Raw genomic sequence first — 24,549 nt, 5'->3', positions numbered from 1 at the left:
CCTCCCATACCAGACCATATAGAATAATGATAATACATGCAGTGTAAATGCATTGGCATCAATAGAGTTGGTATAACCTCCATCAACTTTGTTTATTTATTTTAATATACAACAGTACAGATCACACAATAAAACAGTAATCAACAAAAAAACCAGTGGCCAACTTGATGACACTCAAACAACCAAATAACAGCAAAGTCCTGAAGCCAGTGGCTCTGCCGGATGCAGCAGCACCAAAACAGCTACTGCTGTATCCAGTGGGACCACCGAGGCCACCAGAGGTTTCCTTGGGGAAGTCCCAGACCCCATAATGGAGCTTTTCAAGTCTACACCGGCTATTTTGCACAGGCTTTTCAGTCCAATATGGAGGATAAGATATGGCAGAGTAGGGCTCAGCCAGTCCCACCCCCTCCTGGGCAATCTCCGCCCCACCTCACCCTCCCTTGCCCTGTCTGCCCACCCTCCACCTCCCCAGCTCCAAAACTACTTATTGCTAACTCTTATTGCAAAACAGCTATTGCTAACCCTCCATACAGCACTGAGGCTCAGTGCCAATTGGTGCTGGTCCAGCGCCAGCAGCCCCTCCTCTCCAGGTGCCGCGGACATGCCTTACAGCATGTTTGTGATACCTAGTGCTGAAGCTCAGTGCTGGCACTGAGGATGTTTAGGATTGGGCCTTAAGAGTTCTACTATTAGCTCTGATACATGGGAATGAGAGCTGACTCACACTAACATTGGTTCCCTGCTGTGTGACAAAAACACCTCATTGGCTGTGGGAACAATTGGTCTCATTGGTCAGTTTTGAGTTAAAGAAATCCACTTTTTGTTATACAAGGCGGTTATGTTTCCCTTTCTGGTTATTTGGCTATAATGTTTGATAGAGATATTTCAACATGGTTTATTTCATTACATTTTGTATTAAATTATCCATCAAATGATATATAAAATGAACGTATTATTTGAAAATATCAAGATTTTCACAACTTTGACCACAAGTGGTGTCATTCCCCCTCCCCAAGGGTATTATCTGGTGTTGTCCGCACTCCCTGCACCAAACTAGTGATGCCACTAATTATTAACTAGATGCCCTAGTGTCTCTGGTTCCCATCAGGTAACTGGAGTATCTTTGCAGCTTATGAACAAGTCACTGAATCTGAGGGCACGATTCTAACCCCTTATGTCAGTGCTTTCCAGTGCTGACATAAGGGCAATGCAGCTCTGAGGTAAAGGAACAAGCATTCCCTTACTTTGAGGTGGCCTCAGTGAGTGACACCCAACTGCAGGATGCAGCACACGTCCCATTGGCACCGCTATGCCAGTGCTGGAAAGCACTGACATAAGGGGTTAGGATTACGCTCTGAGAATATTATCTTCTATTCCTAAAACATATAACAGGTCCTGAAATAGTGCTTTTTTTCCTATGAGAAAAGGTTATGTCTACTATGTCTTGGGGTCAAGGGTTGGAGTCACAATTAATATAGAGTATGTACAAGGCAAGAAATTGAAGCCCTGGTGCTTCAGGGCCTGCCGGGAGGGATGATTCTCTGCCAGGGTCACAGCATGCACGGGAAAACCATGAGCATACAGCTTCATAGCTGTCCCTTGTGTCACGACTTCAATGCAGCCCTGTCCCCGGTACTGAGGGTGGGTGTAGCCATGTGCTAGGCTACCAACAGGGTCACTAAGGCTCCAGGAAATCAACTGGCCTTCCTTGTTAAAGAGGCCAGTGCTAGGAAAGTTGCGGACCAGGCTGTCCAGATATCGCAGGCTATGACTGCTGCCTCCCTCATTCCAGGCGTCATTGAGCAAAGCTGCATGAGATGAATTGATGGTCCCAATGTGGAGGTCATTTCTTAGCCTGAAACAGAAGGGCAGGCAAAAGTGGTGAACGAACAAACTGAAGGGCTCCAAAGAATTCCATGAGCTGAAACAGCCTTTGGGTCACACTCAACAGGGCCAAGAAGCAGGCAGCACCAAGGGAAGCTCAGGGTTCAGGTGACAGACACGTCTCCCGGTTTTGGCCCCTGGGCATGAAGGGAAAAATAAAGCTGTTGCTTTTTGCAGCTTGGGGACTGAGATACAGGATAATCAGGGATAAGAAGGACAAGAATTTAGTTTGGAAAACTCACACCTCACAGTTTCCGGCTTTATGGGTGAGGCCAAGCAGAGGCTCTGACTATACGCATGGTCTGTGGGGCTGACTATTGGCCTACAGTTCACACCTACTTATTCTGAAGCTGACATATAGTGGAGCTTCAATGAGACAATTCTGGAATAAGGGGTTTGATTAACTAGTTATGGACCTCTTCTCCATAGTCATGGAGTCATCCAAGCTGCTTCTCCTCAGAAAAGCCTATATTGTGGCTGTATCAAATAACTTCAAGGCCATTTTCTAATTTTGCCATTCCATTCTATCAAACATTGACCATTTTTTACTTCTACCCAGTGCAATAAACTCTTTGCTCATCCTGTCCCTCCCCCTTATTTTGAATCCTGCTAATGCTCATGAACAAGCTGGGCAAACAGAGAGATTTGGGAAATTAGGAATGAAGAGAGAAAGGAGGAACATGACAATAAACTATACACAGTAAACACCTAATTTATCCCGGTTTATTCTGGTATTTCACTTTCACTCCCCAAGTCATTTGCACAAAGGAGATCTATTGTCACTGTCTGAGCTGAAACTGGATGAAGGACAGTTGTGGTAAAATGTATAGACCTCAAAAAATGTGGGAGATCCATCCTTCCAAAGTCCAGTGCTGTCTGAAACAGTGCTATAGGAGATGTCATTTAAATTAGGCAGAAAAGTGGGGCTAATTTGCCAGAAAACATTGGCTGCATCAGCTGTCAATCAACCCAGGACAAAAGCACAGTATTGAAGCAGCACTAAAGGAACTGGGGTTACTGTAGGCATGACTGTAGATACAGCAGTCAGTACTGGCACTGCTATGCTTAGCCTGATGGATACAGCATGGCAATGAACTTTAGGAGGTGTGATGTCTGGTTCTGTTAGGTCTTCTCAGTGAAGTGTGATGAAGAATTCAGACTTTGATTCAGAGGGAAGCCTTTTCGGACTCCTTGAATCTTTTTAAAGATCTAGAGAAATAGCAGGCAGGGGGATACTTCATGCCCTAAGAATTCCACAGAGGAATTAATCAGTAGGATTTCTCCTTATTCAGTCTTGAAGCTCAATGCAAGAACTTACAACAAATGTTCCCACACATTGCATAGCTAATGGGGGTGCCAAGCACTAAATTTTGCAGGCGTCTGAAAGTGACATGCAAGCGGCCCTTCCCCTTCCGCTTTGGAGGCATTCCAGATGATGGGAGCAAAATGGAGACAAATGCCTCTGTTTTGCTCCCACTGTCCAGAATGGCTCTGACGTGGAGGGGTCCCTTGAGCAGCATGTGCTTTGCACCCCCCTAGCTACGCCACTGGTCTCAGTCTCTCCCAGCAAGCATCCTGGGGGAGAGATCACATTCACTGACCGTTTCTGGGAGAGGCTGGGCGGGTCTGGATGCAGCGCTGTCAAATAAGAATAGGGTTTCAGGTGGACATGTCTGGCCTCTGCAATACTTCTGACAGCTTTGTACACCCCATCTTGGAGAGCTGCATGAGATAAGAATGTTATGAGAGACCACTAGCATAGCTAAGGGAGGCTGGAGGGTACAGGGCTCTGGGTACCAGGTAAGGGTGGAGGTGTCAGCAGCTGCCCCTGCCATGATCCCATTGCTCAACCTGCAGGTATGGCTGCCCAGTTCTGTTGTGGTCACCTCCTATTACTTTAATCTGTTTTTAGAAAGCTAGCCAATTGCACAGGGTTCTCCAAACATCTCTGCAGATGTGCATCTATAAGCACAAAACAAGACCAAACAACCACTTTCTTTTAAAAGGTTTATTTTAAGCACCAATTCAATAAGAAGAGCTCGGTTTGCTTCTAAGAAGGCATAGGGTGAAACCACTCAGGGAGACAAAAGTGGGAGTAGAAATGATGGATTCTCTTTCCTTTTATAATCTTCTTTTATAATGTGTTCACTTGCCTTTTCTGCACTTCTCTTTCTACCTGGCTGTTCTAGATGCTGTTGCCTAACTTATGTTACACCACACCCTATTTTGCATAGATAATTAAGATTTCAGGGCAGGAACTGCATCAGTTCTAATACTGATAGTTGCAGGAGCCAAAGAGGGGAGTCAGCCTGATCTGTCTCTGAGCTTTTGTACCCTCTGCACCTAACATAGGTTGTTTGGGAGGTGGATTTTTTCCCTTAGAAAATACATACCTGTTGAAAAGGAAAGGGAAGCTTAGGGTTCATTCTCAAGACAATCTGGTTGCTTGCCTCTTAATGTCCAGGAGGACTCACCACGCAGCTGAAAGGCCATGCTCCAGTCAATGGCTTCTGCATTTTCCAGCAGTGCTTGGCAGGCATCTACATCCTGGTAGAAAGCAGCATACAAGTTGGTAAAGAAATCCCACTTGTCCTTCATCACCTGCAATGTGAAATTCAGGTATTGACAATATGGAGGCAGTCAGTGGGGGTGAGAAAAATGCAACAAGGTAATGTTGGAGAACAGAGCAAAACAGAGAAAGGTGGTAACAAGAGTCACCAGCACCACTGAGTGCAGCACTGATGGATTTCCGCCTGCAGTGACATTGCAGGGATCTCATAGATAGAGGTACATAATGGTTTGCATGTGTGTGTTTGTCCACAAGTTCTCCAATTTCCTACCTTTCTTTGTGGGCGGGTAAGGACAACTTTAAATTCTGGCCAGGAGTCCACCACCACTTCATGCTGAACTGGGTTTCCACGATTGATGTGCATCACTGCCCCATGGACCTGCCAATGAAAGATGGGGTTAGAATGGTTGGCAACCTTCAGTCTCGAAAACTATGGTATAAGCCTACAGCACCCGGTATTCCCAGGCGGTCTCCCATTCAAGTACTAACCAGGCCTGACCCTGCTTAGCTTCCGAGATCAGATGAGTTTGGACATGTGCGGGGTAAATGGCCTAGAGCAAAAGTCTGGTTCGCTCCATGAGAAAGTGCTGGGGACATCATGCCTTATAATCTGTGCTGGCATTGAACAGCATGTGCAGATTTTCTACATGTGTTTTGGACTTCATGCTATGATCTTTCATGAAAAAATAAACCTGAGCTAGGAGATGATACCCAGATACCCGAAATTTCATTATTGTGCTCTCTTCAAAACTGTACAGATGAAATGGGCAGCCCAATCCTATGGTCCAGGGCCGCCATGAGGTACAGTGGCACCGAAATGCCCACTGCTGTATCCTGCAGGGCCAGACCAGCTAACGGAGCCTCCTCAAGGTAAGGAACATTCCCCTGACACTGTGTCCAGCTCCACTGGTGGCATAAGATCTGTGCCTGCTGTTTAGCAAGCAAGAAACCAAGGAGGCCTGTGTCGGGTAAAGCGCGCACAGTGCTCGCTGCCTGAGTGTTTGGAATTATGAGTTGAGCGTTGAAGCATCCTCCGTTTAGCTCCAAACTGGAGTTGTTCCAGAGGCAGGGGGTTGATGCAGTGATGTGAAGCATTGATACCATCAGTGAGTCATCTCACCCCAGGCACTGTTAGGCCAGGTGATGTTACTGCCCCAGCTTCACCCATTCTTCAATGTTCTAGCTCAGTATTCTCCTCCCCTCCACATTTTCTCTTCTTCTCTGTCACCCTTTTCCTTTTCCAGTCCAAAGAGTAGAAGGAGAAGGAGGAGCAGAGGAGGGAAGCAGGAGGATTATCTGGTGTGCTCCCTGGGGCATTTGGTGGGCCGCTGTGAGATACAGGAAGCTGGACTAGATGGGCCTATGGCCTGATCCAGTGGGGCTGTTCTTATGGGCGCCCCCACCAATGTGCAGCTGAGGTGACTGCTTCCAGTTGTCCTCCTGGATGGAACATACCTGATAATACACACTCTTCTTGCTATTGTTATCATGTACCTTTTTGGTGTTCTTCCTACCATACATGTATCTCTTTATTGGATTGCTATCTTATTTTCTTGTTCTTCCTTCCTTATCTTTCAATGCTTTTAATATATATTTGCCTTTTCTTCTATTCTTCTACTTCATAAAAAGGAAATATACATTTATTTTTCACATTTTTGTACTGCCCTTCTTCCAAGGAGTTCACTGTAGTGTACATAGTTCCTCCCCTCCTTTTATCCTCACAACAGCTCTGTGAAATAGGTAAGGCTGAGAGATAGAGACTGGCCCAAGGTCACCCCGGAAGCCTTATGGCTGAGTGAGGATTTTGCTTTTGCTTGAGCAAGCTTTTGGCTTGAGCAATGCTTTGGCTTACACAAGGGTACCCAATCTCTGGGCCATCTGTGCCAATAATCACATTGGGTGAGCAGCAGGAATGTGCCACGTGTGAGGAGGTGCTTAGTTTTCCTTTAGCCAGGGATACTGGAGGGGAGTGACTGCCTCTGTCCATTCTCTGCTTCTGACCCTGGATCACCTCTGAAGTGGAACCAAGGCTGCTACCTTTCCCCTAGAAGGGTTCCTGGGGCTTTAACAACAGAAAGAAGTTGAACAGGTGTGGCTTCTCCTTGGGTGAGCAGGAAGTGTTACATATTAAATTAAAGAGAGATTCATGATACCGGAAGTGCCAGAGGCAGACTCCTTTTCAGCATGCCCTCTAGCAGCTGCAGTTTGGATGGGCAGGTCAGGATCAGCATGGCTGGCCAAACAAAGGGTTCTGGGCAAGTAAGAGCAGGATGGGAAGCACCTGAAAAAGGAGAGACAGAGAAAGAAATCTATCAGTGCCTTACAAACCATCCTCCATCCAATGGATGATAGCAGTGACTTACCATGTTCAAATGAAATATCAGTACATCATTTTTGCCAGGTCTGTGGTCCTCAAATACCTGTAATAACCATGTCCATCAGACATATGGAGTCAACTCCTAATCTGAAGGGATGAAGATTGGCTGGTACTCATTTGCAGAATCCAATTCATTTGAGTAGATAGACACTATCCATTTGCTTATTATGCATGAAACTGCCTTATACTGGTTAGTTTAGCTTAGTATTGCTTCTACAGAGTGGCTGGGACTCCTGAGCATTCTAGAGTTCTTTCCCAACCTTACCCAGAGGTGCCTTGGAATTGGACTTGTGACATTCTCCATGCAAGGTATGCAGTCTACCACTCAAAAGTGGCCCCTCCCCACACTGAGGCAGAACTGGAGTATAGCAACCTTTCCTGGAGATGAAGCTTTCACATTCAGAGGGCCCCAACAACAGCTGCTCACCTAGAAGGTCAAATTTGCCTGAGAGAAGAAGGAAACAGCCTCAGATCCCAGGACTGCAAGGACATCTGATACCAGCCTCCTGGAACTACTTAAGTGAGAGCCCCACAGTCCAGAAAGGCAGTCTTTTATTTCAGAGGGAATGAACCATTGACAGAATAATGCCTTGGCCCCAGAAGTTTGGTGGGGAAAGGGTGAACTTGGTTAGAAAATGATTAATAACCTTTGATTATTCGTTGATCCAGGCTGTGCTTCATCATATCGCCTTCTTGCAGGCATGGATTGTGGCTTGCCAGAACTATGTTCTAAATATCACCTATAGCACTGTTTCATACAGCACTCTTTATGAGGAACATAGAAAAGCCCTATAGGAGGAATTTCCATACTTGAAAAGGAGAACAATTGTTCAACTATATCCACTAAAACACTAAACCTCAGGAACCTTTGCCTGAGGTTCAAAGCACATCATTGTGTTCTCTGCATACCCAGGGGCTTTTCAACTTCCACTTAGGCAATCCCCTGTGCTACTCTGAAAAGGCTCATCCACTATGCATGGAGGTGCTTGTTTCAGGTAAGTAAGATAGGATGACATCCTGAGTCTTACTGAACACTTCTGGCTTACTTCTGAGTAAAATAAAGAACACCATTTCCAAACACCTCTAATTATAAGGCATGGGGGGCCTGCCACCAGAAGGGAAAATTAACCACCCATTCCTGTGCCAGTGGCACTTGCTCATATGTCTCACTGAGTCCCAGTGAATGTCAATAGAAAACACCACATAGAGAATTTCATAGGCTATGGTGTCATCCTCTTCTGTGGAATGCCTGGTGTGTGGAACTGCATCTTTTCAAAACTGACTCTGCTCCTGTACTTTAACAGAAGTTTAACAAGGATAAATTAAAGCAGGGGCTTATCCTAAATGGAGGGGAAATGCTGTGAAAAGCTTGACATGCTGAATTTCTGCATCAGGCTGAGGCAGCAGGCAGAAGATTGAGGATGGTGATGTTAGCCAAATTCTAATACCCTACCAAGTTCCAACTAGGGCCTTGGTCAGGGAACTGCAGACAGCAGAGAGGCTTGAATGCACAGGAGAAGCACAAACTCAAGAGAGTTTGAACAAGAAACAAGAGTTTATAAGGAAAGAGCTTAAGGTAACACAAAACACATGTTACAGAGCAACAAAGTTTACCTTGAACCTAATAAGCCCTAGTTGTGCTAGTTCCTTCATGGAGAAAGAGGAGAGTATGGATCTCTCTTGTTTGGGGTTGAGCATTCCTGTGCCTGTATAGGTTTTAGCAGTATCATCCACAGCAATATCACTGTGCATGTGATAAAAGATGATGTATTATCCTATGTTCAAAAGTGGTGCACCAAGCAAATCACAGGAGGAGAAGGTCTAGCCTACAGTCTTAACTCAAAACGCAGAGGGAATATCCTGCATCTCTCCGTTTTCCTTTCCCTTGGGCAAAACTTATTTCAAGGGACAAAGACTGAATGGCTTAAGAGTATCACAAGTGCCTGAGGAAGAGTCTCCCATAACATCTCCTCCATCAGCCACAACATGGAAGGACTGAATAGGATCCACATTGCTTGACTGATAGCAGCAGAAACCATGTGGACAGGGAGCACCTGAGAAGGAGGGAAGGACCAGTTCTTTTTGCCTCCCCAGAGGCCCCAAACTGAGTCATTGCTTCCACACTGTAATAACAGACTTATTTCAGTCCTGTATCAACACACACACACACATTTGGTACAGACCAAATGCTCCAAACAGTAAGAGGGAGTCCCCTGGCCCCTTCTAGCTCAACATAAACTTGACTTCCTTGACTTGACACCCTTGACTTCCGACAAGCAGACTTCCCTCGGATGAGGAGGCTGGTTAGAAGGAGGTTGAAAGGGAAGGTACAAAGAGTCCAATCTCTCCAGAGTGCATGGAGGCTACATAAAACAACAGTAACAGAGGCCCAGCAGAAGTGTATACTGCAAAGGAAGAAGGGCTCCACTAAGTCCCTAAGAGGTTCTAAGGTTCCACTAAGTTCCACTAAGAGGGGAAGCGGCGTGCGTCCCCTCTGACGTCGGAGTGCCGCAACCTCTGTGGGGACCGGGAAGTGGCGCATGTTCCTTCTGACGTCAGGAGGGATTACAGATTTAATTTGTAATACATAAAAAGATTATTTAATAATTAATGTGATGGTTGTGCTTGCGTTTGCTTCACTAGCTGTGAAAGTCTTGGGTTTACATGGTATACATGGAACACAAAATTATTCCCCCCCCCCCCAACTCAGAGGTTTTCATACCCACCCAATTCAATCCAGTCTCTTTTCCCCCACACCAGACCACATTATGCGCAGCCCTTGCCTCTTTTAAGTGTGGAAAAACACCTCAAAAAGGGAGAGGGTAAGCACAAGGGGATTATAGACAAGTCATTCAAGGTAGTTAAATGAGCCAACCAAAAGCACACACATCCCTCCACAATTCCTTTTGTTACACAGCCCTGGCCCTGCTCCCCCTACTTGTGAGTCCAGAGTCCTTAGGAAAGTGTTCAACACAATTTAGGCAGGTTGGTCCTGAAGGAGAAGCACCAGCTCAGCGCGACATCTCAGAATGGCTGCTGCATGTCTCAGGAAGAAAAGTCCTTTTGGTGTGCACTGCAAGGTCTTTAGGGGGAAAAAAGCCTCCCTTCACTTCCTGTTCTAATTGCTGTCATGCTCTAGCTGTGGACTACTTTGGTTGGAGCTAAGAGAGTGTGAGCAAGCCTATAGGTAGGCTGCAGCCACAAAACAACAGCTGCCTACTCTGCCATTAGTCTGTGGAACTCCTTGCCCCAAGATGTGACGATGGTATCTAGATGCCTTTAAAAGGGGATTGGAGAAATTTCTGGAGAAGTCCATCACAGCCACAGTGTGACTAACAGCCCCATTCTAGGCATGTCTACTCAGAAGTAAGTCCCATTATAGTCAATAGGGCTTACTCCAAGGATTGCAATCTGAGGAGATAGGGGAACTGGCCAAGTGTGGAGTGGGGGAGGGCTCCCCATGGACAAAGCTGCTGCTGCTGCTGCTCTCTGGGGAGGAAAAGTCAGGGGTTACACCTGCTGTACTTGGCTACGGTGGTGCCTGTTCTGCAACTTCTGGAATTGCTTCTCCCCAAGTGGGCAGCTTGCAGTAAGACAGCAGAGGTGCTGCCTGTTTCCCTCTCCAAAAGGGGTGCAAAACCTGGTTGCCTGGATCCCTTGCTCCACCCCTGGGCGTTAGAAGAGCACATCCGGGGGCCCAATTCTGCCAACTGGGGAGGGGATACCAGGGCTGGGGGTTGAGCATATTGTTTCTCCCCTCTCCTGCTGCCACACTGCCTCCAACTCCCTTTCTCTGTGTTCCCTGGCCAGCTGGAGTCTGCACTCCCAGGGAAATCACATCCAGAGAAACCCACTCCCAGGGAAAACCCCCCAGCCAGGCAGCCAGCCAGCGATGCCTTTGGGAGCCTGCTCCTTCTCCTCCTCCTCCTCCTCATTGCTCCCATTCCTCCCCTTCTCAGGCCCCTCTCCTCCTCCCCCATTCAGGCCCCCCCTGCTCCTCAGGCCCCCCCCTGCCCGCCCGCCCGCCCGCCCGCCTGCCTGCAAAAACAGACTTCCCAGGCTGGCTAGAGTCTTGATCTGACTCCTGAGAAACCAGGCTGCCAGGGCTCACCTGAAGGCACAGAGTCAAAGAATGGAGGCAGTGGGCAGCAGGACACCTCTCCTCTGCATGCAGCTGAGCCAGGAGGCTGCACAAATGCGCATACCTTACAAGGTGCCTGCACTTCACTTTTTTGCTCTTCTGGGCACTCACAGACAAGGAGGGAAGGGAGGTGGAGGGGGGAGGCAGGAGATGGAGAAAGGCTATGCTCTGATTGGCTCTGAGCTGCTCTGATTGGCTGCTGGCACTGCAGAGGCTTTTTTCAGCCTGGAAGGGCATTTTTTTTTCTTTTTACACCAGAGAAGTCACGGACCACCTGGGGGGACGCTGCGGACCACCAGTGGTCCGCGGACCATGGGTTGGGAACCCTAGTTTTAGATTTTCTCAGTGAAGTGTGATGAAGAATTCAGTCTTTTATTCATAGGGAAGCCTTTTTGGTCTCCTTGAATTTTTGAATTTTTTTTTTAATCTCCTTGAGATTTACTTCACACCCTTAGAATTCCACAGAGGAATTAATCGTAGGATTATTCAGCCATAAAACTCATGGGAAGCACTTATAACAGGCATCCCAGGAGAGAGGCATCCTTAGGGAGAGAGCACATTCACTGACCGGTTCTGGGCTCGACTGGATGGGTCTGGATGCAGCACCGTCAAATAACAATATGGTTTCAGGTGGACATGCCTGGCCTCTACAATATCTCTGGCAGCTTTGTACACCCCATCTTGGAGGCCTGTGTGAGACAAGAATGCTGTTAGGGACAAACAGTCCAATCCAAACTAAATCCCTCTGTGGTGATGCAGTGGCGCTGGCACAGGCTATGCTGAATCCTGCTAGGGAATTTCTGCAGCTGCAAGTCTCTTCGGGGTAATGGAACATTTATCCCCTTGCCTCTGGGTAAACCTCAGCGGCCTCAATAAGTCAACTTGACTCGTATCAGTGATACCACTAGTACAAGTACGTGTTGTTTCAGGCTCCAGAATCAGGCCTGGGAAGGGGGATAGGATGCAACAAGTACAGGCACTGCCAATTCAGCCCCGCTTCCAGGCCCAATCCACCCACCCCTGCACCCATCACCATGCTCACCCATCTTTTTAACCCCCTCCTCATCCTCCGCCTCCACCTATGTGCCTGGTAGGAGATATACATGCTCCAGCACACATTGCTCCTTGCACTGACACCAGCGGGAATGCTCTGGCCTTCCCATCAGAGTGCCTAGAAGAAGTGCTGTCACAAAGTGCTTTACAGAAATTTGTGACCGTGCTCAGGCCTGGCATATCAGTAGAGTATGCACACTGCCAGCGTGCGAGTTAGGACTGAGCAAAAAAGTGGGAGTATAAATGATGAATTATCTTTTATAATGTGATCATCTTGTCTTTTCTGCATTTCTCCTTCTACCTGGCTGTTCTGGATGCCCTTGCCTGACTGTTATTGTGTTAAACTACACCCTATTTTGCATAGATAATTAAGACCTCAGGGCAGGACCTGCATCAAATCTGTGCAATGAATGGCAGAAGAGTAGTATGAAATACATTTGATGATGTTGTCATTGGTGCTTCTGGTGCTGTTGCTCTTGGCACAAAAATTACCTTGCATGGTCTTGAAGCACCTAATAGGAAGCTGCATCATCCCAAAACAGATGACTGGTCCACCTAGATTGGTTTTGTCTCCACTGACTGGCAGTGACCCACCAGGGCTGGTGTTCCAGACAGGGGTCTTTCTCAGTCCTCTCTGGAGATGCCAGAACTGAACCTGGAACTTCTGCAAGTAAAGCTCTGCCACTGAGTTATGGCTTCTCCTGAAAACATGCTTTCTGTATACTAATACTGATCATTGCAGAAGCCAAGGAGGGGGGTGAGCCTGATCTGTCTCTGTACTGAAAATCATCAGGAGCCCACTGGAAACCACTCTGAGTTTTTGGGCCCTCTGGGCATAACTTTGGTCATTTGGGAGGTGAATCTTTCCCCTTGGAGAAAACATGAAAAGGAAAGGGAAGCTTAGGGTCCACATCGCTCTCAGGATAATCCTGTTGCTTGCCTCATGGTGCCTGGGGGACTCACATTTCAGCTGGAAGGCCATGGTCCAGTCAATGGCTTCTGCATCTTCCAGCAGTGCTCGGCGGGCATCTACATCACGGTAGAAAGCAGCATACAAGTTGGTATAGAAATCCCACTTGTCCTTCACCACCTGCAGAACATGGCACACAACTGCACCATGAAGTTCAGGCATTGACAAGATGGAAGCAGTCAGTGGGGGTGAGAAAAATGCAACCGGCTAATGTTGGAGAGCAGGGCAAAAGGCAGGGAAAGGTGGTAACAAGCGTCACCAGCACCACTGAGTGCACCTCCGATGGATTTCGCCTGCAGTGACACCGTCTCTTGAGATGGCTCTTCATAGATTGAAGCACATGAGTAACAGTGTGTGTTTGGGCAAGCATGTGTACTTGTACACCCACAAGTTCTCCAGTTTCTTACCTTTCTTTGTGGGCGGGTAAGGACAACTTTAAATTCTGGCCAAGAGTCCACCACCACTTCATGCTGAGCTGGGTTCCACGATTGATGTGCATCACTGCCCCATGGACCTGCCAATGAAAGATGGGGTTAGAATGGCCTAGAGTAAAAGTCTGGTTTTCTCCATGAAAAAGTACTGGGGACATCATGCCATATCATCTATGCTGGTTTTGTAGAACAACACATAGATTTTCTACATGTGCTTTGGACTTAATACTATGATCACTCATGAGTAAATAAACCTGATAAATGAGATGATACCTCAGACACCTGAAATTTCATTATTGTGCTCTCTTCAAGACTTTGCAGAAGAACCCTAGTTGGAAAAGATAATGAATTTACTTCCTGTTTCAAAGCTGTGTATTGTAGCCAGCTGGAAATATCTGTTGCTCCACCAATTTCCAAACAGTATTCCTACTTTATAACTTCTGATATATTATATAAGGGTTCTCAATCCAAACAACAGATATGTTGTTTTTTTTAAGTTGGCTTTATTTGCCATGTTGGAAAACGACAAATGCTAGATTCACTTTATGCGTATACACCGGGGCCAGCTCAAGACCTCTTGATGCTTAAGGCAGCCTGAGAAATGCTACCTCCCTTATCTGGTGATGTGCCAGCCTCTGCTGCTCCTCTCATTCTTCATTGTTTTAGCCCAGTACTCTCCTCCACTGCCATTGCTCCCCTGCAACTGGTATTCAGAAGCAATACTGCTGCTGAACCTGCAGGTAGAGCACAGTCGTAGATAGTCCTCCTTCACCACTGCCACGGGTGACAGCATAAATAGGACCCATGCAGCTACGGGTGACAGCATGAATAGGACCCATGTCTGCCTGCTGCCCAGTTCCCAGGCACATGCACATGTGCTTTCCAAAGTGTGGGGGAATTTCCCATTGAGGCACATCTACATGCACACCATCTCCAGTCATCTGGAGATTTCGGAAACCAGCTTAACACAGGGAATCAGTGCTCTTCTTTTGCTTGAGCAAGCTTTAGGCTAACACAGAGGTACCCAGTCTCTGAGCCATCTGTGCCTACAGCTATGCTGAGAAGCAGAAATGTGCAGCATATGAGTTGTGCTTAGTTTTTTGTTGGTATTTTTTTTAAGCCAGGGATACTGGAAGGGAAGAACTTCCATTGTTCATTATCTGCTTTTGACCCTGGATCACCTCTGATGAGGAACCAAGGCTGCTGCTTTTCCCCTAGACGGGTTCCTGTGGCTTTAACAACAGAGAGTAGTTAAATACATGTGGCTTTTCCTTAGCTGGGCAGGCAGTGATCCAAAAGCATCACTTGTTAGTTTAAGGGAAGATCCATGGTACCGTAAGTGCCAGAGGCAGACTTCTTTTCAGCATGCCTTCTAGCAGCTGCAGTTTGGATGGGCAGGTCAGGATCAGCATGGCTGGCCAAACAGGGAATTCTGGGCAAGTATGAGCAAAGGTGTGGTGGCTGAGAAGCACCTAAAAGAGGAAAGGACATTTATTATTATCGTTGTTGTTAAGAATACTTGTATTCTGCTTCTAAACATAAGTAGTTCACAAAGCAGTTTACATAGTTAAATAAGTCAAGAAGTGGTAAAATAAATCAAGAAATGGAGAAGGTTGAGGCTGAGAAGGAGGGGCATACTTAAGACCACTATCTAAGTTCATGGCAGAAGCAAGGTTTCTGTTGGAGAAGTCCTAGGTCAGTTGTGGCGAACCTATGGCACGTGTGCCAGATGGGGCACGCAGCGCTGTTTCTGTGGGCAGAGCTGAGCCAGGCAGCCTGGGGTGGGGCACTGAAGCTGCTTGTCACTTTAAAGAAAACGGAGGTTTGTTCCAAGCCCCATGTGTTGGGAGGGTGGGCTTCTTCCCACGGCCCCCTGAGCTCACTGCCCTCCACTCCACCTCCACCTGCCCCAAGTTTGTTTCCCTTTTCAATTTGGCCTGATCTGCAGGCTTAAGGACCCTGTTTTCCCCTTCCCCAACTCTCCAGCAGGCTCAGCCAATCAGCATCCAGCAGGCTCCTGGCTTTTTCTGTTAGAATGATTCAGGGTCCTTCACTAGCTGACAACCAGCCAATCCTGAGCCACCCTCCTCCTCAGCCATTGCCAGCCCTTGCAGCCCGCCTTTCTCTGAGCAGCTCCCAACACAGCCCCAGCAGAGGCTTTTCCTCCACAGCAGAGGAGACATCCTGCGTGTCTACTCAGAAGTAAACCCCATTACAGTGGATGAGACTTACTCCCAGGAAAGGGTGCCTGGGATTGGAGTCTGCTCCTGTGCATGTCTACTCTGAAGTAAGCCCCATTAGAATCGATGAGGCTTACTCCCAGGAAAGAGTGGCTGGGATTGCAGCCTTGGAGCCCACTCCTGTCCATGTCTACTCAGAAGTAAGCCCCATTAAAGTCAATGAGGCTTACTCCTAGGAAAGAGTGCCTGGGATTGGAGCCTGCTCTTGTGCATATCTACTCAGAAGTAAGCCCCATTAGAGTCAATGAGGCTTACTCCCAGGAAAGAGTGGCTGGGATTGCAGCCTTGGAGCCCACTCCTGTGCATATCTACTCAGAAGGAAGCCCCATTAGAGTCAATGAGGCTTACTCCTAGGAAAGAGTGGCTGAGATTGCAGCCTTGGAGCCCACTCCTGTCCATGTCTACTCAGAAGTAAGCCCCATTACAGTGGATGAGGCTTACTCCCAGGAAAGAGTGCCTGGGATTGGACCCTGCTCCTGTGCATGTCTACTCAGAAGTAAGCCCCATTAGAGTCCATGAGGCTTACTCCTAGGAAAGAGTGGCTGGGATTGCAGCCTTAGAGCCCACTTCTGTGGGTGGGGCTTTTTTAAAAAAGTATATTTTCTTGTTTGAGAAAATGAGCAGTGGAAAGGTCTTGCAGCCACCCCCTCCCTGACAATAGTTCTTTACCCAGCATGTAATTAGTCTGTGGAACTCTTTGCCACAGGAAGCAGTGATGACAACTTGCGTAGATGCCTTTAAGAAGGGATTGGACAAATTTCTGGTCTAGAGCAGGGGTGTCCAAAGTTTTTGGTAGGAGGGCCACATCATCTCTCTGACACCGTGTCGGGGGCCGAATTAATTTACATTTCAAATTTGAATAAATTTACATAAATGAATATATTAAAGATGAACTTATATGAATGAATGAAGGCCTTGCAGTAGTTCAAGGCCTATAAAAGGCCTTGCACAAAGCAAGGCTGGCCTTTCCTTTGCTGCTGCTACTGCATCACAGACGTGAAACAACAAGCAGTGGAGGAAGCCCTCATCCCACAGCTCACTCGAGAGGCCAAACAATTGCCCTCACGCTGAGAGCAGTTGCATCGGGCCAGTGTGGGCTCCAACAAATCTCTGGAGGGCCAGAGGCTCATTGGAGGCTAGGGGCTCCCTGAGGGCCACATAGAGAGGCCTTGAGGGCCGCAAGTGGCCCCCGGGCCGGGGTTTGGGCACCCCTGGTCTAGAGGGTAGAGCCTCCATTTGCCTGAAGATTAACATCCACAAGGTCGCCAGTTCGAGGCCACCGGCACCGTGCGACCTTGAAGCAGCTGGCAAGCTGCAGCTGAGCTGTTCCATCTGCTCGGAGCGTGGGAGGATGGAGGCCAGAATGTTAAACCAGATCGGAGCGTAACAGCTTGAATGTGGTGGTTCTTGAAAGAGAGAACCTTCTTTCAATTTGTAAAAATCCCTGCGTGGATTTAATAAGCCTGCCTGTGTAAACCGCCTTGAATAAAGTCTTGAATAAAGACCAAGAAAGGCGGTATATAAATACTGTATATTATTATTATTATTATTATTATTATTATTATTATTATTAAGGGTTACAAGTAATCATGGGTAAAAGATGTTAATGTATGAGTTGTTTTTTCTAAACTAAAACCTCAATATTCAGGTTAAATTGCCGTGTTGGCACTTTGTGATAAATAAGTGGGTTTTGGTTTGCAGTTTGGGCACTTGGTCTCTGAAAGGTTAGCCATCACTGTCCTAGGTCATAGGTTATAAATATGAGTGCCTTGTAAACAATCCTCCATCTGATAGATGACAGCAGTGACTTGCTATTTTCAGATAAAATTTCAGACTTCCTATGTCTGCTATCCAGCAATAAGTAAATAGTTTTTGCCAGTTCCATAGCTCCCAATAACAACCCTGACCATCAGGTGTATGGAATCAGTACTCAAACAGGTGAAGATTGGCTGCTGCTCATTCGCAGAGTCCAATTCATTGGAGTTGGTGGAAGTTACTTATTTGCCAGGGACTTAAGGGCAGGGGAGGCACAGCCTCCAAGGAAAATAGTCTCTGCCTCCCCTGTGATTGCACGTGCACTCCATCCATATTCTGAGGTTCTGCATGAGCTCTTGGGGAGGCTGAGCTCTTGCTGCGGCTGATGCTAGAGAGCTAGGCAGGCAAGAGCTCCGTCTCCCCCCCCCCCCCCCGTGATTTCACAGCCATTCAGAAACCAGGTGGTGTGTGTGTGTGCAATCATGGGGAGTCACATTGCTCATGCATTCCACCCAGTTTATGGATGGTTGTGTGATCACAGGGGAGGCTGAGCTTCTGTTTGCCGCAGGTCTAGTCTCTCCTTGTATAATAACAGGCTTGTTACAATATAGGTGGAGACTTAAACTGCAGCAGCGAGAGCTTGGTCTCTGCTGTTATTGCACAGGTGCTGTGGCTTCTGGGTAGCCCCCTCAATGCCTTGCAGCACCATGCTATAACAAGTGCCTCGCCAGACATTCACTTCATTGCTATTAGCTTAGTACTCATGGAACTGCCTTATATATTAGTTAATTTAGCTTATTTTTGCCTCTATGGAATGGCTGTGACTCTCAATGGTTTCAGACAGTTCTTTCCCAACCAGGGGGGTCTGGGGATTGGAGCTGTGACATTGTCCATGCAAGGCATGTGGTCTTCCTCTCAAAGATGGACCCTCCCCACACTGAAACAGAGCTAGAGCATAGCAACCTTTTGTGGAGATGAGGGTTTCACATTCTGAGGACCCCAACAATAACTGCTCACCTGGAAGGTCAAATCTGCCTGAGAGAAGAAGGAAGCCGTCTCAGATCCCAGGACTGCAGGGGCATCTGATGCCAGCCTGCTGGAACTTCTTAAGGGAGAGCCCTACAATTCAGAAAAGCAGCCTTTTATTTCAAAGGGAATGGACCATTGACAGAATAGTGCCTTGACCTGTGTCCCAGAAAATGATTAATAATATTTGATCATTCATTCATTCAGGTTGTGCTTCATCATACAGTCTTCTTGCTGGCATGAACTGTTGTTTACCAGATTTCATTCCAATGTTCCTTTGCATTTAAGAGCAGAGTGGCATGAAGGGAGAAATTCACCATGGTTCACTTCTTCCTTCATTGCAGAATGATGAAGGGAGGAATTCCACGCTTGGAACCACTTCCTACTCAGTGGTCATTACTGGTCAGGAACCTTAGTATGAAATCTGGAAGACTAATGGAGTCAAATCCTAACTACCCTACTCCACCCCTCTGCTCATGTGAATTCTGAATTAAATGAGGCTGACCTAAAGGTACTCACACATACAAAGAGAAAGTTAATAGTTGCAAAGTGGGACCATGGAATACTCTTCCATTTTTACTCTGATCTTGGTTTGTTACTGCTGTTTTAGCCTAAAAAAATTTTTGGATTTTAAAAATAATTCTTGTATCATATTAATAGTTTGTTCTCTTGCTAGCTGCCTTGGGCATTTGGTTTGAAATGCAATGCCGGTTCCAGGTTGCAGTGAGCTCTGGGCAAGAACCCTGTACTGGGCCCCAAATGCTGCTGTCCATCCAGCTTGTTGTGATGCATTGGGTGTTGCTACTTCAACTGGTACTGAAGTTTCAGGAGTCAGTCTGACCAAGTGGGGCCGCTGATGGGTGTGGGCCCTTGGCCAGGAGCAACGTGGCTGACTTCTAATGCCACCTTATGATGAAAAGGCAGGATTAAATAATTGAAAATAATAAATAATAAAATTAGCAATATTTTGAGGGAGGCAAACTGAGACATAAGAACATAAGAAGAGCCCAGCTGGATCAGACCCATCTAGTCCAAATTCCTCTCTCTCCAGTGGCCCACTAAATGCCTCAGGGAGCACACAAGATACCAAGAAAGAACACTCACTGTTATTATTTGTTGCAAAGACAGGAAGAACTAGGTAACGGTTTATAAGCAAAGACACTTGACAATACAAGGGTCCTGGGGGAGGTAGAGACATGAGGCAGGTATGCATTATCAATATGTTGGGGTATGGGATTTCCTCCCCTTTGTTTCATACCAGTGTGGAGAGCAATGGTCCTTGCGCCCCTTGTTGGGGTGGCAAAATGCGAGTGTCCCCCCTTGGATGTTTGTGTGCAGAGTCCTCCTGGGGCAGAGTACCTGCCATAAGAATGTTGAGAAAACAAGTGTATACAAACAGTCTTTCCATACATGTTGTGAGGGAAGCAGGCTGCTTGTGCAAAGGGCTCCCTTTGTGGGAAAAGTGCTATCATCACAGTCCCCAGGTGCAGGTGCTCTAAATGTACACAAAAACAGGCCAGAGATCTATAGTCCTACACTCTGTACCCTAACATCTGAGTTCTGGTCTTTTGGTAGGGCTTCAGTATTGGAGTTGATGAGCTGTGAATCACTGCAAAATGCAGTTTGTATCCTGTATGCTGCTGTAGGAAAGTTAGCTGGGCAGAGGGGTTAGCAGGGATTGAGATGTTCTGGTGTTTTTCCTCTCCTTATTGATTTCTATGGGTTTTTTTTTGTTCCTAGGTCAACTCCAACATTGGAATAGCATTGCACCAAAGTGTGGGGTGTGTCAATTATCTGAAGGGAGTTTTGGATATGGTCTAAGTCACCTTCTCTCTGTTCTGTTCATGCGCTCCCCATGACTCCACTACATTTTGGGGTTTACATCAGCTGTATTTGTAGTCTCATTGTAAAAAATAAACTAAGAAATGGATTTCTTTGAGCCTTCTGTAACTCAATCATTCTTCTGACATTTAGGGCACAATCCTAATCCCTTATGGCAATGCAGCTCTGAGGTAAGGGAACAAACATTCCCTCACTTGGAGGAGGCCTCCATGAGTGCCACCCAACTGCAGAATGCAGTACATGTTCCATTAGCACTGCTATGCCAGTGGTGGAAAGCATTGACATAAGGGGTTAGGATTGCGCCCTAAGTCACATTACAACCCTCAAAAACAGATTCTCACCCCATCCAGCTCAATGCTCAACACAGACAAGATGGTTCTGCTGTGGACCACTGGTGCTCCATTGCATGGTTATTGCTCACCAGTGGTCGGCCACTTCTTTGTCAGGTTAGTAAGAAGAAGCCAACAGAGCAACACAAATCTGCTCTGTCAGCATCTGGTCCTGCTAAGTTGCCTCCTCAGAGGACTGTGTTGCTTGTAGGGGTAAACATGTTTTATTCTAAACTGAATGAACTATTAACAGATTTGTTCCTTGGACCGTAGCCCAGGACATTGTGGAATGGCATCCAGGTGATAATGTGGAATTGGCTGAGTCCCTGATCCAAGATGGGATAGGCTGGCCCCAGCCACTCCCGCCAAGAGGTGTTGAAGGAGATAATGGAGGAGTGTGGCTGGTGGGTGTGGAAGGGAGGAGGCCAGGAACCTTCCATGGCTGCTTGAGTATGGTGCTTCAGACAGGTGTAACAATAAGCTGCTGTCAAGCTCCGTGATCCTGGAAAATCCCTCCCAAGGAAGAATGAAGTTTTGCTTCAGGCTTCCCCACATTAGCTGCCAAACTGGTGAAGAAACCAAGCTGGCACATTAGGATGGGCGCATACTACAGTTCACTCATGGCATGTATAGGGTTGGTAGCCATGCAGGCCGTTACTATAAGCTGCAGCAGGGGTTCTCAGGGAACACCTTGGCTGCACTCTTCATATGTCTGCAGACTTTCACCTGGTTGCTTCACAAATGCCTTCTTGTTTCTTAACGCAGGGCTGATTCACAGGAACATCTTAAGCCTGACATGGTGAAATGATTGACTTGGATTGGGTTGAACTTATTACAAGATGATTTGTGTGTGGACCCTGATAGCCATATTTCTGCTTGGTATATTAATCTTTTGATTAATTGTGCTTGGAATTCCATTTTGGAGTTCAGAAAGCTATTTAAAAATGGTAGTATGATATATGCTATTTAGGACCCAATCCTATCCAAGTTTTCAGAACTGATGCAGCCATGCCAACAGTCATCTGGAGCCTTCAGAAACCAGTAAGGAGTGAATGCTCTTCTTTTGCTTGGGCAAGCTTTTGGCTAACACAGAGATACCCAGTCTCTGTGCCGACAACTACACTGGGTGAGCAGCAGAAATGTGCAGCATGTATGGTGGTGCTTTGTTGTTTTTTTAGCCAGGGATAGTGGAGGGGAAGAACTTCCTTTGTCCATTCTCTACTTTAGACCCTGGATCACCTCTGAGGTGGAACCAAGGCTGCTACTTTTCATTAGTGTGGTTCCTGTGTCTTAAATAGCAGAGAGAAGTTAAATAAGTGCAACTTTTCCTTAGGTGGGCTGGCAGTGATTGGGAAGCATCTGTTGTTAAATTAAGGGGAGATCCATGGTAAGTATGAGTAAAGGTGTAGTTGATGGGAAGCACCTGAAAGAGGAAAGGAGAAACAGGCAGAGAATGAAATCTATCAGTGCCTTGCAAACCATCCTCCATCTGATGGATGGCAGCAGTGACTTCCCATTTTCAAATAAAACCTCAGACTTTATATGTTTGTTAGCCAACAACAAGTGCATAGTTTTTGCCAGGTCTATAGTCCCCAAATACCTGTAATAAACCTGTCCCCCAGGAGTGTGGAGTCAACACTTAATCTGAAGGGGTGAAGGTTGGCTGCTATTCATTTGTAGAGTCCAATTCATTTGAGTAGTGGACATTGCATATTTGCTTCATACTCATGAAACTGCCATATATTAGTTAGTCTCTCTTAGTTTTGCCTCCATGAAATGGCTGTGACTCCTCAGCATTTCAGACAGTTCTTTCCCAACCTCACCCAGAGCCGCCTGAGAATTGGAGCCGTGACATTACAAGGCATGTGGTCTACCCTTCAAAAATGCTCCCCGCCCCCCCAGTAGAGCTGGAGTGAAGCAACCTTTTGTGGCAATGAGGCTGTCACATTCAGCTGTTTACCTGGAAGGTCAAATCTGCCTGCGAGAAGGAGGAAGAAGCCTCAGATCTCAGGATGCAGAAGCATCTGATGCCAACCTTATGAAATGACTTAAGAGAACACCCTACAATCCAAAAAAGCCACCTTTTATCAGAGGGAATGAACCATTGACAGAATAATGCCTTGGCCCCAGAAGTTTGGTGGGGAAAGGGTGAACTTGGTTAGAAAATGATTAACAATCTAATTATTCATTGTTTCAGGCTGTGCTTCATCATACAGCCTTCTTGCCAGCATGCACTGTGGCTTGCCAGATTTCATTCCAAAATTCCTTAGCATTTAACAGCAAAGTGGTATGACAAAGGAGAAATTCACCAAGGTCCACTTCTCCCTTTGCTGCAAAATGATGACAAAAGGAATTCCATGCTTGGAACCACTTCCTATTAAGTGGTTTCATGCTATCCATAACCTTAGTTCTCTGAGCTCCAAGTCTCAGGGTGAAGGTCTGAGTGGATCAGAGGAAGCAGAGGCTTGTTCAAAGAAAGTGCAGTGTTGATTTTTTCTGATATTCTTCTGGAGCTGAGAGCATTCCCTACTCAGGCCCCACACTGTAAATTTGTCCTGCCAACTACACCTAGATTGTAATCTGATTCTACTTCTTAATTACGTTTTTACAGAAAATGGAGGTTGGATATGTAATTTCACAGAAACAGCCCTTTCTCCCTTTTCCCCCTACCAGAAGTTCCCACTTATCTCTAGTTAGGGAATTAGAAATTCTAGTTTGTCTAAAGAGCCAGAAAACCAAGTCTCGGTCACAAGTCATGTCCTTTCCAAAGAGGCTCATGGTCAGATGAGGGTGCTTGAAAAATTATTTTGAGATAGTGACAAAATTGTAACATAGTATTGATTTTGCTATGTAACCTGGTTTGTGAATTTATGTGTGTGTTGACAAGTGGATATTATATAATTTTCCCAATAATAAATGTAAATTAGGAAATGTAAATTCAGTCTGTAAAAAAGGCGTCTGTGGGGGATATGATCGAGACATACAAAATTATATACCGCCTTTCTTGGTCGTCAGATTTCTCCTCAGACTTTATTTAAGGCGGTTTACATAGTTAGTTAGTTGGCAACCTTCAGTCTCGAAAGACTATGGTATCGCGCTCTGAAAGGTGGTTCTGGAACAGCGTCTACTGTGGCTGAAAAGGCCGATTCGGGAGTGACAATCCCTTCCACACTGGGAGCAAGTGCAGTCTGTCCCTGGCCTGTCTCCCTGGCTATGGGCCTTCCTTCTTTGCCTCTTAGCCTCAGACTGTTGGCCAAGTGTCTCTTCAAACTGGGAAAGGCCATGTTGCACAGCCTGCCTCCAAGCGGGCCGCTCAGAGGCCAGGGTTTCCCACTTGTTGAGGTCCACTCCTAAGGCCTTCAGATCCCTCTTGCAGATGTCCTTGTATCGCAGCTGTGGTCTACCTGTAGGGCGCTTTCCTTGCACGAGTTCTCCATAGAGGAGATCCTTTGGGATCCGGCCATCATCCATTCTCACGACATGACCGAGCCAACGCAGGCGTCTCTGTTTCAGTAGTGCATACATGCTAGGGATTCCAGCATGTTCCAGGACTGTGTTGTTTGAAACTTTGTCCTGCGAGGTGATGCCAAGAATACGTCGGAGGCAGCGCATGTGGAAAGCATTCAGTTTCCTCTCCTGTTGTGAGTGAAGAGTCCATGACTCGCTGCAGTACAGAAGTGTACTCAGGACGCAAGCTCTGTAGACCTGGATCTTGGTATGTTCCGTCAGCTTCTTGTTGGACCAGACTCTCTTTGTGAGTCTGGAAAACGTGGTAGCTGCTTTACCGATGCGTTTGTTTAGCTCGGTATTGAGAGAAAGAGTGTCGGAGATCGTTGAGCCAAGGTACACAAAGTCATGGACAACCTCCAGTTCATGTGCAGAGATTGTAATGCAGGGAGGTAAGTCCACATCCTGAACCATGACCTGTG

At 46.7% G+C, this 24,549-nt stretch overlaps 1 protein-coding gene and 1 pseudogene across 1 annotated transcript; both read right to left on the bottom strand.

Moving 5' to 3' along the window:
• Positions 1 to 1,440: 1,440 nt before the first annotated feature.
• Positions 1,441 to 6,889, bottom strand: LOC136644805 (glycine N-acyltransferase-like protein 3). Its single transcript, XM_066620963.1, has 6 exons — positions 6,877 to 6,889; positions 6,610 to 6,737; positions 4,728 to 4,835; positions 4,362 to 4,488; positions 3,489 to 3,609; positions 1,441 to 1,858 (listed from the first exon to the last, which is right to left on the bottom strand). The coding sequence occupies exons 1-6, from the start codon at positions 6,887 to 6,889 to the stop codon at positions 1,441 to 1,443; spliced, it is 915 nt and encodes a 304-aa protein (XP_066477060.1).
• Positions 6,890 to 11,517: 4,628 nt separating this feature from the next.
• LOC136644796 (glycine N-acyltransferase-like protein 3) lies at positions 11,518 to 14,840 on the bottom strand (annotated as a pseudogene).
• Positions 14,841 to 24,549: the final 9,709 nt, after the last annotated feature.

Source organism: Tiliqua scincoides, chromosome 1 (assembly GCF_035046505.1).
Source record: "Tiliqua scincoides isolate rTilSci1 chromosome 1, rTilSci1.hap2, whole genome shotgun sequence".
NCBI classification, from domain to species: Eukaryota; Metazoa; Chordata; class Lepidosauria; order Squamata; family Scincidae; genus Tiliqua; species Tiliqua scincoides.
This window is presented reverse-complemented; position numbering and strand designations above follow the sequence as displayed.